The 15,003-nt window shown below is 41.3% G+C and overlaps 1 protein-coding gene across 2 annotated transcripts; it reads right to left on the bottom strand.

The window, feature by feature from the left end:
- Positions 1 to 4,053: 4,053 nt before the first annotated feature.
- On the bottom strand, positions 4,054 to 12,992 carry amotl2a (angiomotin like 2a). Of its 2 annotated transcripts, none has more exons than XM_017423570.3 (11): positions 12,788 to 12,992; positions 10,898 to 11,681; positions 10,609 to 10,750; positions 9,701 to 9,845; positions 9,514 to 9,606; positions 7,915 to 8,210; positions 6,926 to 7,110; positions 6,721 to 6,822; positions 6,467 to 6,627; positions 5,971 to 6,150; positions 4,054 to 5,764 (listed from the first exon to the last, which is right to left on the bottom strand). In XM_017423570.3, exons 2-11 carry the CDS (start codon positions 11,611 to 11,613, stop codon positions 5,694 to 5,696), a joined length of 2,091 nt encoding a protein of 696 aa, XP_017279059.1. In that variant the 5' UTR covers positions 11,614 to 11,681; positions 12,788 to 12,992; the 3' UTR covers positions 4,054 to 5,693. The 2 variants fall into 2 exon arrangements, with proteins under 2 accessions (XP_017279059.1, XP_017279060.1); XM_017423571.3 differs by having other exon boundaries at positions 10,609 to 10,747; positions 12,788 to 12,991.
- Positions 12,993 to 15,003: the final 2,011 nt, after the last annotated feature.

Raw genomic sequence — 15,003 nt, 5'->3', positions numbered from 1 at the left:
GAGGGTTTTTCTGGTTTTTGTTCTGCTGTGTTTGTCTTTTGGATTTATGTTCATGTCTTGTCATTTTCACCTCCCTAGTAACCTGCCACGCCTCCTTCTCTCTTTCCTTGCCGTTCTGTTGCCTTCCAGTCTTTCATGCCACACCCACATTACCATAACAACTCAATCATTGCCATCATTTTCACCTGTTTGCAATCACTTACCTGTGTCCATTCTCCTCCTGATCCTCAGTCTTTAAATACCGGTCTTTGTCCTTCATTCTCCACTGGGTCATTTCGTTCCGTTTTAGTCTACTTGTGTCTTTCTCCTTGCCATGCCCTGTCTCTCGTTTTTGAATTTTGTCTTTGTTAAGTTTTGCTGCCACGTCAGCCCTTTTTGTTTTGACTGTTTTCTTTAGTTAATAAAGTAGTTTCTTTTTTTTACAATGCGTCTGCGTTCTGGGTTCGCCTCTGTCTCCATGCCATATGACAGAAAGTGTTGAAAATGCTGTGATTAAATGACTTGTAGAGGCATAGACTCTTCCCAAAACATTAACAAGTTAACTTCTTTTTTACAAGTGGTTTGCAGCGTTGAACAACTCCTCCAATACAATAAACAAGGTTTGTAATCCCACACAGCTGATCACAACCATGAGGCGGTCACCATTTGGATTTATAGCCTGCTTTGACTCAGTCTCTTTGGGTGACTTCACCTGGGCATCCTCCTGAGCTGGACATGTTGAATCACACTGTCCAGCTCAATAACTCTGTCCAGGCCTCCACTCTGATCCTCTAATTTCAAGCTTGTGATCATTTCATCCCACCACATGACAAATTCTCTTTGCACAGTCCTCAACAACTTCCTGACTCCTTCGTCGAGGACTCCCTTCTTGTTCAGTATCCTCCTTCACTGGCCAACCATAGCTTGCCAATGAATAATCATTTACCCAGCTTTTAGGATAGTATTTTTTTCCACATTGAAGTTTATGACACTCAGTCACAGCATTTCTATGTGGACCACAAGATGAATTCCAGTCAGTGGCCTCAAAGTGCCCTGACATAGTTTTTTGCCTATGATTATCTCCACAAAATTTATTTAGTCACATATATGATCTGACAATCAAATGTGTCAAATGCAGAACAGCCCAATAACAGTGAATCTATGATGGAAATCTGTCACAGAAAATCTTAAATCAGTACGTTCTTTCATCTGCAAACTATTTATTTGGCCCAAAAGTACACATTCACAATAAAAATGTGGTTTTGGTTACTGTAGTTGTTGAAAAAATAAAACTCTTACTTTCTGGAAACTTAGAGGGCATTAAAAAACTTTCTCATATATAATTTCCATGGATGATCACTGATCCTTGATTGAATAGTATGAGTGTTTATTTCTTTCCACAAGTGTAGAAGTATAGTAAGGGTGAAGACGAATTAAATGTCTTACAATAATTAGAAATATTTTTCTCAGTCATGCTCTTATCTGTAAAGATTGTGCTAAACAAACTCGGAATGCAGACTCATGTTGAGCTGAAATCTAAAACCGATTTATTAAGAAAATAGGAAAACAAAAAGCTGAGGAGGCAGCAAACAAAACAAAAAATTACATGTAAACACAAGGAGGAGAACACAAGGAGCAGGACCCAGACTGTGACATGAGCGAAATACATATCAAGAAGCAGAGAGAACATTATCATAACGATCTATATTAGTTGTCTCAAGACAGATAAATCACTTAATAGAAAGAGAGTCTTTGTTCCATTTTAGTTCTTCTGTGAATCGATATATTATTGTGGTGAAGGAGTTTATTCACCTGAATGATCCTGGGAGCTATGCTGTTAGGCTCTCCTAAGGCATATTGGTCCAAGGTGACAAGCCAGACAAAGAGCAATGCACATCAGATAGAAGAAAACAAGAAACTCAATGTCCCTCACCCAGGCATGGGTTATTGAGGACCCACCCTGGAGCCAGGCCTGTGGTAAGGGCTTGTCAGCAAGTGCCTGGTGACTGGGCCTGCAGAAAGGGCCATACTGGTCGTGTGCAGTGTGCTATGGACAGCAGCTAAAGCTGGGAACCTTGGTGGTCTGACTATAGCTTAGGAAAACTGGGTCTTTGGACAGAAATGTCACCTCTCTGGTGGGGAAGGAGCCTGAGCTTGTGTGTGACTAGATATAGCCGGGTTCACTGTTGTTTGTGTCTATGTGTTGAACAGCTGTTCAGAGTACCCAGCCTCAGAGTCCTTAGATTGGGTGCTGGAAGATGCTCCAGCTGAGAACTCCATCATTCTGCTGGAGGGGTTCAATCCTCACAAGGGTAGCGATAATGTAACCTGGAGGGGTGTGACTGGGAGGAACGATCTCTCTGATCTGAACTCGAGTGGTGTTCTGTTACTGGACCTCTGTGCTAGTCAAGGTTTGCGATTGGTGGTGAGTTGGATCTGTTGGTGGAGGAAGACCTGGCAGACCCAAACACGTTATGAGGGTTTGCTGGAAATGCGTGGCAGAAGAACCCATTAGAAAGGTCTTTAACCCTCCGGTGGCCTTTGGGTCAAATTGGCTTCTCTACCTCTCTCTATCTCTCTCTCTCTTTTGCGGGCTGTATGCGGGTTAAATACCACTGCCAACAGAGCTTCAATCGAATTGCTGGGGAGGCAGGGGACATGTGACCATGTGAGCCAATTTTCTGTGAGGCAAGGCAGTTGCCCTGAGCTGCGGCCACCAGGTTGTTGGAGGCTCACCCCGGGTGAGGGAAGCTGTCAAGCCTAAGGAGTTCTATAGAGCCTTGTTAGTCGGACTCTAGAGGCAGCTGAGGGGTATTAGTAGGTTAGACGAGCTGTTGCTCAGGCAAAGGCTCGGGTGTGGGAGGAGTTTGTTAAGGCCTTGGAACATCGAACACCCATCCTGGGGAGGTGTTCCAGGCATGTTCAACTGGGAGAAGACCTGGGGGAAGACCCAGGACATGTTGGAAAGAATATATTTCTTGGCTGGCCTGGGAACGCCTTGGAATCCTCCTGGAAGAGCTGAAAGTGGTGGCTCTGGAGAGAGATGTTTGGGCCTCCCTGGTCAAGCTGCTGCCCCCACAACCCAATTTAGAAACAGGCGACAGATAATGGATTGATGGATGGATGTTCCATTTAAGAGCTGTGATAATTTTAAAGCTACTCAATACCTGAAATATGCCACTGGTCGAGGAATTCCAGATTATATATGGTCTGCTTCTATTTAAGTAGGACGCCATCCTTTCACAGCTTCAATATTTTTTTTGACTTGATACCAGATGCTAGACTGAAACTTCCCATTACAAATAGCTAACAGAAGTTAAGAAATAAAGTGAACATCATGATCCAAAGCTGTAAACATGTTAAACATACTGTGGGAGAAATAATATTTGGTCATTTTTGGATTTTGTTAGTTTGTCTACTTACAAAGAAATTAGCAGACTCAAATTTTTATGGTAGTTTAACTTTAATAAAGACTGAATGTCAGTTAAAAATCCAGAAAAAACAGATTACATTAAAGTTAAAATTGATTATTTTTAAATCATTGAGGGAGGTAAGATTTTGATCCCCTACAATCCAGCCAGCCAATCAATCAATTAATCAATCAAATTTCAGACACTCCTGATCTCAACTCATTATGTGTATAAAGCACACACATTTACAAAATCATTTTATGGACAGGGCCAAAGAGGTGTCAAAAAGACATCATGGTGATAATAGCAGATCTGCACATGGCTGGAATGGACTACAAGAACATCAGCAAGAAACATGATGAGAAGGTGACAACTGATGGTGTGAAGAAATATTAAATGACCATCAATCACCCTCTGTGTTGAAGCCCAACCCATTGCCTAATGGGGTGGCGACGATAAGAAAGGTTCAGCACAGAACTACACAGAACGGGCTTGTTCATGATCTGAAGGCAGTTAGGACCACTGTCACATTAAGCTATTATAAATTGAAATCTTGCAGCCTCCAAGGTCCCATGTTGTTTAAGTTCCCCGTCAAATGGGGTCTTGTCATCCATTTACATTGTTGTTTCTAAAAGATGTCAAAAAATAAAGGGGAAGCTTGTTGTCAAATATATATTAGGAATTTTATTCTATTATTGTGAAATGTTAAGGCATACATACAAATGTTTCCTTTACAAAAGTTCACAGCAACAACAAATTAGTTCAACCAGCTGAAGCAAGGCACATTACCAGAGCCTTTTGTAGTCATCATCAGTTATAACTTAAACACATAGTATATCTTTGGCACCTGAAAACAAACAAACAAACAAAACATATATATAAATGAGAACAGGGAAACAAACAAAATATATTAACATCTCTCACTTCAAATTGCCACTCGTGTAAACAACATTCCAAAAGTAGTGAGGGACAGTAACTCAAACTGAGACATGGCATTGACCGGCAAATGCTATGAGATGGGAAATATGAGGAGCAAGCTTGAAGGGAATTATAAATTTAAAGTGAAGTTTTAAATGCTATTTGTGCACTTGGAAAAACACCACTGTTGCTGAATGTTGTCCACACAATAAAACATCAGTTTAAAGTGATTAATAACTTGATTATGACATAAAATATCTTTATCACTAAAGAGAAGAGTGTACTGAGGCACATTCCAGTTAAATATAATGCACAATCCTTAAAACAGTAGTCTACATTCAGCAGTGTTCCGCAATCCTACATTAAGTGAGAGAAATAAATAGAAAATTCCATTCTAAGCATATAGTCAGCTCTGATATGTGAAATGCTTAAGCAATGGAGAAAACACTGCTGAATATAACACAGTGATGGAGACAATTATTAGTGTAGCAAATGCAGGCCAATTATAGTTGACCATCTTTACACTTATGGTAGAGCCAGCTACCACAGCTCAGAGGAAATAACCAGCCCAAGAAAAGGAATCATGTGGAGAATGTGTGCCATTTTAACAAGGCAGAGGGGTCAGACTTTAGATAGCCTTTTTCTTTAACAGGAGCATTCCCTCAGCGAGGAATGTGAGAAGATTAGCTCTAGCGTGTCATCGGAGGGGAGCAAAATGTCGGGCAGCCACCACTTGAGGCCCCAAACATTAACCCGGGATCAGGAAAATTGGACCCCAGTGAAATGCTGTCAATCCTCGCCAGCGTTTTTAGGAGAGTAATGAGCAGGCGTTCTGCGAGCTCTGCATTCACGGGAAGTTTCCAAATCCTCCACTGAGCTGCGAGCAGGACCCCCGAATGCATTTAAAAAACAGAGGAGCAACTGTTAATTTAGCTTTGAACTGTCTTGTGAAACTGGATAACCCTTTAAAACAAACATCTTGTTTAATTTGTGTATAATTTAAATGGGCCCGTTACTCTTAGAAGGTGTAGTTATAGGGATGCAACAGTAAATTCAAGATAAACCAAACAAAACATACACTAACTATGCTGGTAATCTAAAAAACAGAGAAGTTACGTGACAAAAGGAGCAGCGTTTACACATATAAATACAATCCTAATCACAAACAACACGCACTATCAGCAGCCCAGTTCCTGTCACATTACAAAATACTGTCCAGGTACCTTGGCGATTTCCCACCCCCTGTCCACTGTAACAGCAGAAGGAAAGCTCAGCTCTCCTCAACAACACACTGGTCTCACATCGAGTAAGATCTTCAACGCCTCAAACAAACATTTCTGTTGATTCTGGCCGTCAACATTTAGTCATATGAGCTGCAGTCATGGCTTAAATGAGGATCTCCACTGCTTCTGTATCTGAGCTCTTCAGCATCTTGAGCTTTGGCTCCTCCGAGGGGTCTAAAGTCAAAATAAAATGAGCAAATAAAAAGAAAATGTTAGCATGTGAGGTCAAATGTCACTATTTAGCTTGCTTTAATTTTAACATCTTCATTCCAACATGTTAGCATCAACAGGCCATGGGTCTGGTTACACTTGAAATAGTCATGAAAATACACGTCTTAAATCAGCAGCAAAGTAGGTTCAAATGATACATATAAACCCACCAGTGGTAGCTCCTGAGATCCCTTCTGTTGTCTTTATCTTGTCAGTTTCTGCTATGACCTCCTGCTCCTGAGGGGCCTCTTCGCTCTGGGTGCTACTGTCTCGTTTCGGGCTCTTGGCAGCGACAAAGGACGGGGGTTTCAGGAGAGCAGCACCTGTCAGGTCATCTGAGATGCTCTCGCCTACAAATGTGGACAAAGAGAGGACACTGTTTAATTACACGCTTTCATTCACAATTACACCCCCTAAACATCTGCCCTGCCCAGTTCTTCTCATGACTATTCTGGATCCGGCTATTCTGGAGTGAGAGATGATATGCATTCCAGTATAAAAACATGCCGCCTATTTGAGTAACACGAAAGGATCGTCCCCAGTTCCCTATTTTTGTTTAGAATGCTTACATTCTGTCTGGCAACACGACCAGTTGTTGCAGACTCGAATGTGACATTTAAGTTTCCAGACTTCTCAGATATGAATAGTAGAGATATAAAAAGTCACCTTTAGTCTCTGCGCCGCAGGTTATGGTGTTGATGGTGGGAACGGATCTGGCGAGACGAAGCCCCTGTCTCTCCAGCCTGCCTTGCTCCCATTTGGAGCGATGCTGCAGGACTTTGATCACAGCATCCTTCTCCAGGAGCTCAGCATGAAGTACACGGATCCTGAAAACATGAAAGATGTCCCGAATTCACATTTCTGAAAACACGCACAGACACAAACTGAAGGAGTAACCCAGGTCTTAAAACGAGGCGTACCTGTTCTCCATCTCCTGATGTCTGTGACTGGACAAATGCAGGTCTTCATTGAAACTGCTGTTTGGTGAATGCTTGGGTGAATGATTGATGATAGTTGTATCTCTGAAAGGAAAACATGTTGCTGTTAACATATTGATTCCTTTACTTCACTAGCTGAACAATATGATCTGATTTTGAACTGACTGTAGCATTGTTTTTATTGTACCTCTGTGCTGCAGCAGTGGCAGCAGCATCCATTGCAAACTGTCTCATGGTACTCTCCTCCAGGTACTTCTGCTCCCACTTGGTGATGTCTGCCTCCAGGGCAAGAATACGCTCCTCTTTTTCCCTCAGCTGCTGCTGCGATGTGGACAAAGTCATTTCTGAAGCTGTGGAGTCAGTCTTCTGGTTCTGGAAGTGAGCATAGAGACATCACAGTGTTCAAAAAACAAGTATCCAAACAAATATTGGCTAGTTTTGTTGATTATATTCAGACTGACAAAGATCTGAACCCTGTTGTTGGGTTTTCCTTCTGACCTGCTTAAGGACTTCAAAACAATAATGAAAAAAATCCAGGAGCATTTCTTAGGACGCCATCTACACTACAGAGATTTTTTTTACTGCATTTGCACCTCCCATCCACTAGGGGTGGGAATATTTAAGAACCTCACGAGTTGACGTGATTATAAAACGATTATCAATGCATTTAGGTCATCTTGATACTTGAATGACTGGCTTATTTTACATAAAAAACACTGATTTATATGTTTTCATGTCTAACAAAGAGTGCGCAATCACATGTCAAAAAAACCTATTAATCACAGGCTGCTGACCAACGATTAGCTTAGACGCTAACTTATTATTGAAAAGACTATAGAAAAGTTAATGCAATAAGCATTATCACAGAAAATTCAACTATTATTTACAGACATTCTTCAGGGTTCAGCAAAAACAGTGGAAAAAGATGCGAAAACCCACTGTTTTCAATGCAACGGGTTTCAAGTACAGGAAGCTACGATATCTCTAGTAGGACCAGCGACACTACGCAGACAGATTTATTTTGTCATTAATGTAGAAATTTTGGCCATCTAATGGCACAGCATGGGTATTTCAGCATTATTGTAAGAATGTTTGAACAGAGAAAATCTTATGTACATGAACAGAGACATTAGAGTCCTAAATTTAAAAAGTATGTTAATGACTTCTTCTCCCAACCTGCTGCGCCCTGAGGCTTTTCAGCTCCTGCTCCAGCCGAGTGCGCAGCCTCAGCTCCAGCACCTCCCTCTTCTTGCACGCCGCCTGCAGCTGAGCGAGTGCACTTTGCAGCCGCTCGACTTTCTTCACATAGGCTCTCTTCCTGAGCAGCTCTTCCTCCAGCAGCCGGTTGTGGGTCTGCTCGGAAGCCAGAGCCTGCTCCAGAAGCTCTTTCCTCCGCTGGCATTCCTCCCCGGACACACGCAGATGCTGAATTTGTCTCTCCAGTTGATCCCGCTCGCGCTGCTGCTCTTCATCTAAGACACAGAAACACAGAAACACAACAACAGGTGAATGGAGGAGAGTTGTAGGTTTTAATACGACCAAGCAAGACAATTTATTTTATTTATGTTAAAGGATGTGGTTCAACAACAGAAGATTTGAAACTTTAAAATTAAATGGGAGCTAAAACTTGTTTCCTGCACTTTTCAGATTAAAATCAACAATAAAAATGTAATATTTTTCTGGTAATATTCCAAAACAGCTATGCTGTGCCGCCTTAAAAAAGGAGACTGATTACACAACACAAGTGCATGCCTGTGGAGGGAATGCAGACTTCCTCTTATCCACTTACGCACACAAGCATAGCTTTGTACTGCCAAAAGCTCTGGAATGTGTCTCAGAATATAAAGTAAACAAGCAGCTCAAAAATATTTCTGAAGTGGCTCTTGCAACAACAAAAAAAGCACTAACTGCACCTTCTACGGCTGTATTTTTATTTGTGGGTTAGCCACTTCTGTGCCAAGATACATATTTATGAAAGACATTTTAGAATCTAAGGAATTTATTTTATTTTTACTTTATAATTTATTTTCTAAGAAAAATAAATCAATAACGGTTAGTGGTTAAAAAAATCTCTATTGTGATGCAAAACAAAAAACAGCTAAAAGTCTATCATTTTACGAAGGAATGCATATCACCCACTGCCTTTCATGCCAAAGTTTAGCTAAATTGTAAATGAAGATCTTGTGTAACTTATTAGCGCTCAGATTATACGTTGGGGATCAGCCTCAGCTACCAATATGCCAAATTTTAGGTTCATATCTGTAAAATTGACTGCGTTAGAGCCATATTTCATTTTTATAGTCAGTTGGCTGTGGCATCTTGAATCAGGTTGAATCCAAAAATTCATCAGTTATTGATGCTCATCCAGTGATTACTTTCTGCAAATTTCATTAAGAAACTTGTGGTTCTTCAGATATTTTGCTAACAAACACATGAGCAAAAACATTATCAACCACCTTTTGCCTTTTGCAGGTTATAAAGATTGCTTTTAATGGTAGAACATCAAGAAATACCAAAGAAAAATAAAAATCTAAGCAAAACAAAACAAAACAAAAAATGGAATGCAGGTTAGATTAACTTCAGAGATGAAGAAATGTTTAGTGTGTCTGTTACTATCAGAGATTAAGACATTTGAATCATCAGTGAGAGAGGAAACCAATCCCTGCTCAGCTATGCTGGTGCCATTGTTAAGTGCTTCACAGGGAGGTCTGTTTTGACAAATCTCCTTAATTACTGTCCGGTGTGAAAGGACCAGAACGACTAATGCAGACTCACTTTGCTCCAGGAGTTTGACAAAGACGTGCTGCCTCGGGTCAGTACGCTCAGCTTCTCTGGCTGCTCGGTGTTTGACAGCTGCATCGAGTTGTTCTGTACAGCAAACATACCACAGCGGTTACACACACTCTTAATGTCACCCTGAGAAGCAGACAGCGCTGCCTCAACAGATAAATATCCAACATACCTCTAAGGTCTCTGTTGAAGTCATGCATCCTCTTAAGCTCTGCCTCGAGTTTATTCCTCATTGTTTTCTCTAGAGTTTCCCGCTTCGCAGAGCCTTTCATCAGCGTCTCGTAAGCCTCGGAAATCCGCTGAATTTCTAGCTCCAGCTAGAAAAAAAGAAAAAAAAAAAGAAAAACATCTTAGTTTCTGATTCTCCTTTTGCTGTCTGGATTGTGGTTTATGCATCACTGTGGCCAATGAGTCACCTCTGCAGACAAATGGCCTTTGAACATTATGCACTGTAGACATTTACTCATTGTAAACTGTTAATAACTACAAACACATATTCAACCTAAAGGCCTAGCATTCCTTACAGGAATGCATATCACCTGCTGCCTTTCATGCTAAAGTTTTAGCCTCAGATCATCTTAATTTAGAAATGACCAAGTTGTAGCTTTTTTGATCAAACCTTGAAATTGAATTTATAAGTGATCTTATCCAATGTTGCAGGATGTCAGGCTCATAGTATTTGTTTGTATGACTCTTAGCTCAATACCTGTAAAATTAACTTAGTTATAGCCATTTTGTGCTGGCTAATATCGATTAGCTGTAGTGGCCATCTTGCTCACAGACACCAAATGTTAGCTCAATATCTGTAAAACTGACTGAGTTATAGCCATTTTTATATTTTTTAAGTACGTTGGCTGTGGCCATCTTAAAGCAGGTTGACTCCAAATGTTAATTGCTTGTGGATGTTCATTCAGTGACTACTTTCTGAAAGTTTCATTAAAATTTCTCGAGTGGTTCATAAGATAGGCTCATAAACACGGACAGACCAGGTAAAACATCATCATCCCTCTTTGCCCCTTGACGGCAGGTATAGTTACTCATACAGCTACTCTTCGATGATGTGTTGTGCTGTTCACTCACCTTCTGCAGCCTGGCGGCCTTCTCTGTGAACACATGCAGCTCTTTCCTGAGCTGCTCGTTCTCCCTCATCAACAGGTCGTTGCTGTTAGAAGCTGCGGTAACGCTGCTGTGAGCCACCTGAGCCTGAGCAGACACATACCTGCTGAGGGCAGACATGAGTAGGTTATTACAACACACCTGACAACCACAAGACATACTCAAAGAGAGGCTCGTCTGGACAGCTTCACTTGGTCCCACTGACTCAGAATGAGGTCATTCTTTCACTCTTGGACGTGGTGGTGTTGGTTACCTGTGATGCTGGGAGTAGAACAGGAGAGGAGGCTCTCGGTGGTACTGCACATGCTCCTGTGAGTGGCTGAGCATGTATTCAGGGACTCTGGCGTGGATGGGATAGTCCGGGGGTGGTCCACGCTGCTGTGCACATTGCTGGGCCCCCTGTCTGTCACGCTCCACTGCATTCGGAACATTATTTTTATAAAGCTGTGGATAGCTGTGAGAAGGGGTCATAGCCAGGCCGTCTCTGTGTCCATTCCTCTCCAGAGAGAGCTGCATGAGCCTCTCACTCAGAGAGCGAGCATGCTCTCGCTTTAAATCCCACAGTCCCTCGCTCTGACCTCCCAAGGCGTCCTCGCCATCCTGATGTGGCGGCTCTTTCTGAGAGCTCAGGTACTGGGAGTGGGCTTTGGCCTCCTCGTAGGTGGGCAGCTCCTCCCTGTGGAGCTGGTACAGGTGGCACATGGGGCTCTCGGAGTGCACGCAGTCCCCCTGGTGCTCCTGGCCCTGGGGCTCCTGCCGCGTGGACATCTGCATGTACTGGGTCTCTTCTTGGGTGAGGCTCTCCAGAGAGGAGCGGGGACTGCCGGTACCGCCACCACTGCTCCCTCCACGCAGGGCCTGCTGCTGGATAGCCAGGAGCGTGCGAGTGTCCGTCAGGTTTCCATAGCGCAGCTGCTCCTGAATGAGACGATGCAGGACAGTTCCAGAGGAGTCTTCAGCGGTTCTCATTTCAGTCGATGGGAAAGAGGTATTAAACTAAAACTAGTACAAGGGCAGGCACGTAGCAAATCAGAGACCTGTGGGGAATACAAGAGTCGTGGTCAGTCCAGGACTGGCATTTAAACCCTGAGCTGCTGACATTCTTCGTTATTATCAGGTATGTTACTCGTCCCAACCACTGAATGTGTGATTTTTCTACCTGGCCCTAAAAAACAAAGGTTTTTTTTTCTTGGCTAGTAGGTTGGAATAATGGGATCCTACATCAGTCATAAATAGGAAAGATATTCCATTTGTCATCTAGTTATTCACTTCCTATAAGCTGATTTGCTTTCCTACTTTTCAACAACATAACAGACTGTTAATTTACGTTTTCAACTACCTATTTTCCAAAAATCATATATTTGATTCGTCAGTGCATACTTATATTTATATTTATTATTCTAACCACTGAAAAAGCTAGTATGTTCTGCATATTTATCAAAGAACATTTGTTGAAGGCTGCATAGCAATCTCTAAAAACATGTAGAAATCATACCACTTTTTGTGACAACTTTCCAGTTTGTTCAACAGAAATTCAAGACTTAATTCATCCAAAATACTCTTTTTTAACCCAGACAGATCTTCATTATTTGAAAGTTTCTTTAAAGCTCTTTCAGTTGAAATAACTTGTTTTAACATAAACCTCATCTAAAAAGAATTAGCAAACCTGTTATCACAGGTATCTCCCTCTAAATTTTATTAGCACTGAACAATATTTTTGGCAGTAAGTGCAATGTGATGTCACCAGAAATATATTGTTATTGCCCCACACACTACAAAGTCTAACACTCAGAAAGGTAGAATATGCTCAACACAAACATAAAAACACACATTCCACAAGTTTTACATGAACTAGAAGGATATTTACCCGCAGAATGTTGAAACTAAATGATAATTTCACATTATTAGTAATAGTTTCACGTACTAAAATGGACCACTGTTACATTTACAAATGTTGAATACATGTGTTGTAAATGTAATTCGTCAGGGTTCAGCCTTCAACCAAAGTAAGAATAAAAAGCAAAGGAAGAAAATAAAAAAAAAAAAACCTCACACGTTTATAAATATTGCGCCATCCGGGAAGCCAACTTCATCATGACCCGCACACAAACTCAGCTTTTCAGAATAAAACCTAAAAACTCACCCATCAGTGATGAAAGTGTTTCCTCCGTGTAATCTGTCGCGTGTTTAGAAGCAAACGTTTCCGGAGCTCTTGTACCCCTCCGCGGACATGTGTGCGCGAGGCAGCAGCAGAACTGAGCGCGTGAAGCCGCGAGCCGCGCGGATAAATAACTGAGAGCCGATTGTTGGTCTGCGGCTGGAATGAGAGGAATGTAAAAGGCTCCGAGTCCCTGTGGGATCAAAAGCAGGAGCTCGGGGGAGGAGGAGGAGGAGGAAGAAGAGGGGGCTGGGTTAAAGGGGGAGAAAAAAATAAAAGATGCAGCAGCGCTACCTCAGCTGGCTCTGTGTCATGTAAAAGAGTCTGTTGATGTTTTTGTTGTCGTGTGGTTTTAAAAAACTTAAAGGGATACTTTTTCAAACTGGGGTTTTGTGAAAAAAATGATCAAGAATTAATGTGGATAGAGTTTTGAGCAGAGTTCAATGGTCCTCATGAAAAAAAAAAAGATTACCCTGAACAATATCAAATGCTGCAGTTTGAAAAAGTTTAATCCTGTAGTTTTCAAAATTTGCTGATAGGTATTTCTGAAATGCAGGTACGCACTCAATGTAAACAAAGCACTCAGCTGAATCTGACAAAAATGGAAACAAACATGGAAGCTAACACCTTGTTTACACGTGGACAATCTCCTGGAAGCATTGAGATTTTTCAGTGTTGACTGGGGGAAAGTTACATGTTTACACTGTAATCCTGTGTCCGATTAATCCACTGTAGTTTCCATGCCAGGTCACTGGCGCTGTGATTTTTATTTATTTTTTTTGTATTTCAACAACACTTCAGTCGCTCCAGCATGAAAGCAGTTACATCCAAAGTGGCGAACACACGGACATTCGTTTGAACCGACGGTGAGGTTGGGTTGCTGCTGCTCGTTGAAAATGGTGAGCGGCACGCTATCCGCCTTTGTTATGGATGCCAGGAGCCTCCAAAAGCTTTCACTATGAGACCTGGGTTCAAAAATGCCGGTGTCAAAGGACTTGTCAGAAGTGTTCCAGTTTCCCTTAAAAACAGCGTCATGTGAACAGAGCTTAAGTCACACGACTGACCTACATTAGGCTGGCTGTGGTCTGTAAACAAATATAGCAGAAGTGTCGAATCTCAAAGATGTTTAGGTGGAAATATAAGAATGAAGAGAAAGTATGAGAAAGAACTGTCAAATATAAATATCAGGAATCAATCAGGGCGCTGTGAAGGCACAGCTCGGAGTTCAAACACTCGGCTTCTGCTAGACCTGTAACTTCACTGTTTCAACATTTATTAACTCTAGTCTAACACTAACACACTGCACTCAATAAATCCGAGCATAAATACGTGCCAGCACATTGTTTTCATACGGCTCTTCAATGGACATCAGTGTTGTTGACACATTTTCAGTCCTTTCAGCTGTTTCTGTATGGAAAAGTAATACGTGGTTGTTGACATCCGTTTGCAAATTTTGCTTACAAGTTTTTAAATTGAGGAGACATTCAACATTGATATGAGAAAAATATTGTACAGGCTTTGTTTCAAATTTTACTCATTTGAGTTTAAATGTGGATTTTTTTTGTCTACTCTTTATGACTTTGCGATGAGTACGTTTATTTCTGACAGAACTGAGCAAAAAGTTAGTTCGAATACAGTCGAGCTAATGTTCGAAAACAACTCCAGTTTCCAAATTTTCATTCATGCAAGCACTATTTCATAAACTTTTACATTGTTATCAGTGCCCCATTACCTGGTTATTTACGTAAACTATGGTTATTAGCAAGTAGCAGCAGTGGCAATTAGCTGTAGCACCTGTAGTGCAGCCAGGGGGAAATTAAGAATATTTTTTGCCAAAAATACTGTCTTGCAAAGTTGACAGCAGTTTTAAAGATTTTTAAAAATAGCATTTGTATGGACCACACAAAGAAAGTGGCACATTTTCACATTTCAGAAGTTGTTCCACTCAAAGCCTGTGACATGTCTGTTTGATAAATGACTCATGACAATATTAAAAAAAATCAACAAGGACAGATATGTTTTGCAATATTAATGCTATGCTTTACTGCAAGGTGCATTTTGTTTTTATGGTAGAAACTGTAAACAAATTTGGTAACACAGACCCCATTACCACCAGCTGCACTGACACACTGATGAAACCTGCTGTCAAATAACTGAGACGTGGATTTTTATTTTTTATTTTTTTTCTAGAATAGCCTTTT

Source organism: Kryptolebias marmoratus, linkage group LG24 (assembly GCF_001649575.2).
Source record: "Kryptolebias marmoratus isolate JLee-2015 linkage group LG24, ASM164957v2, whole genome shotgun sequence".
Taxonomy (NCBI): domain Eukaryota; kingdom Metazoa; phylum Chordata; class Actinopteri; order Cyprinodontiformes; family Rivulidae; genus Kryptolebias; species Kryptolebias marmoratus.
This window is presented reverse-complemented; position numbering and strand designations above follow the sequence as displayed.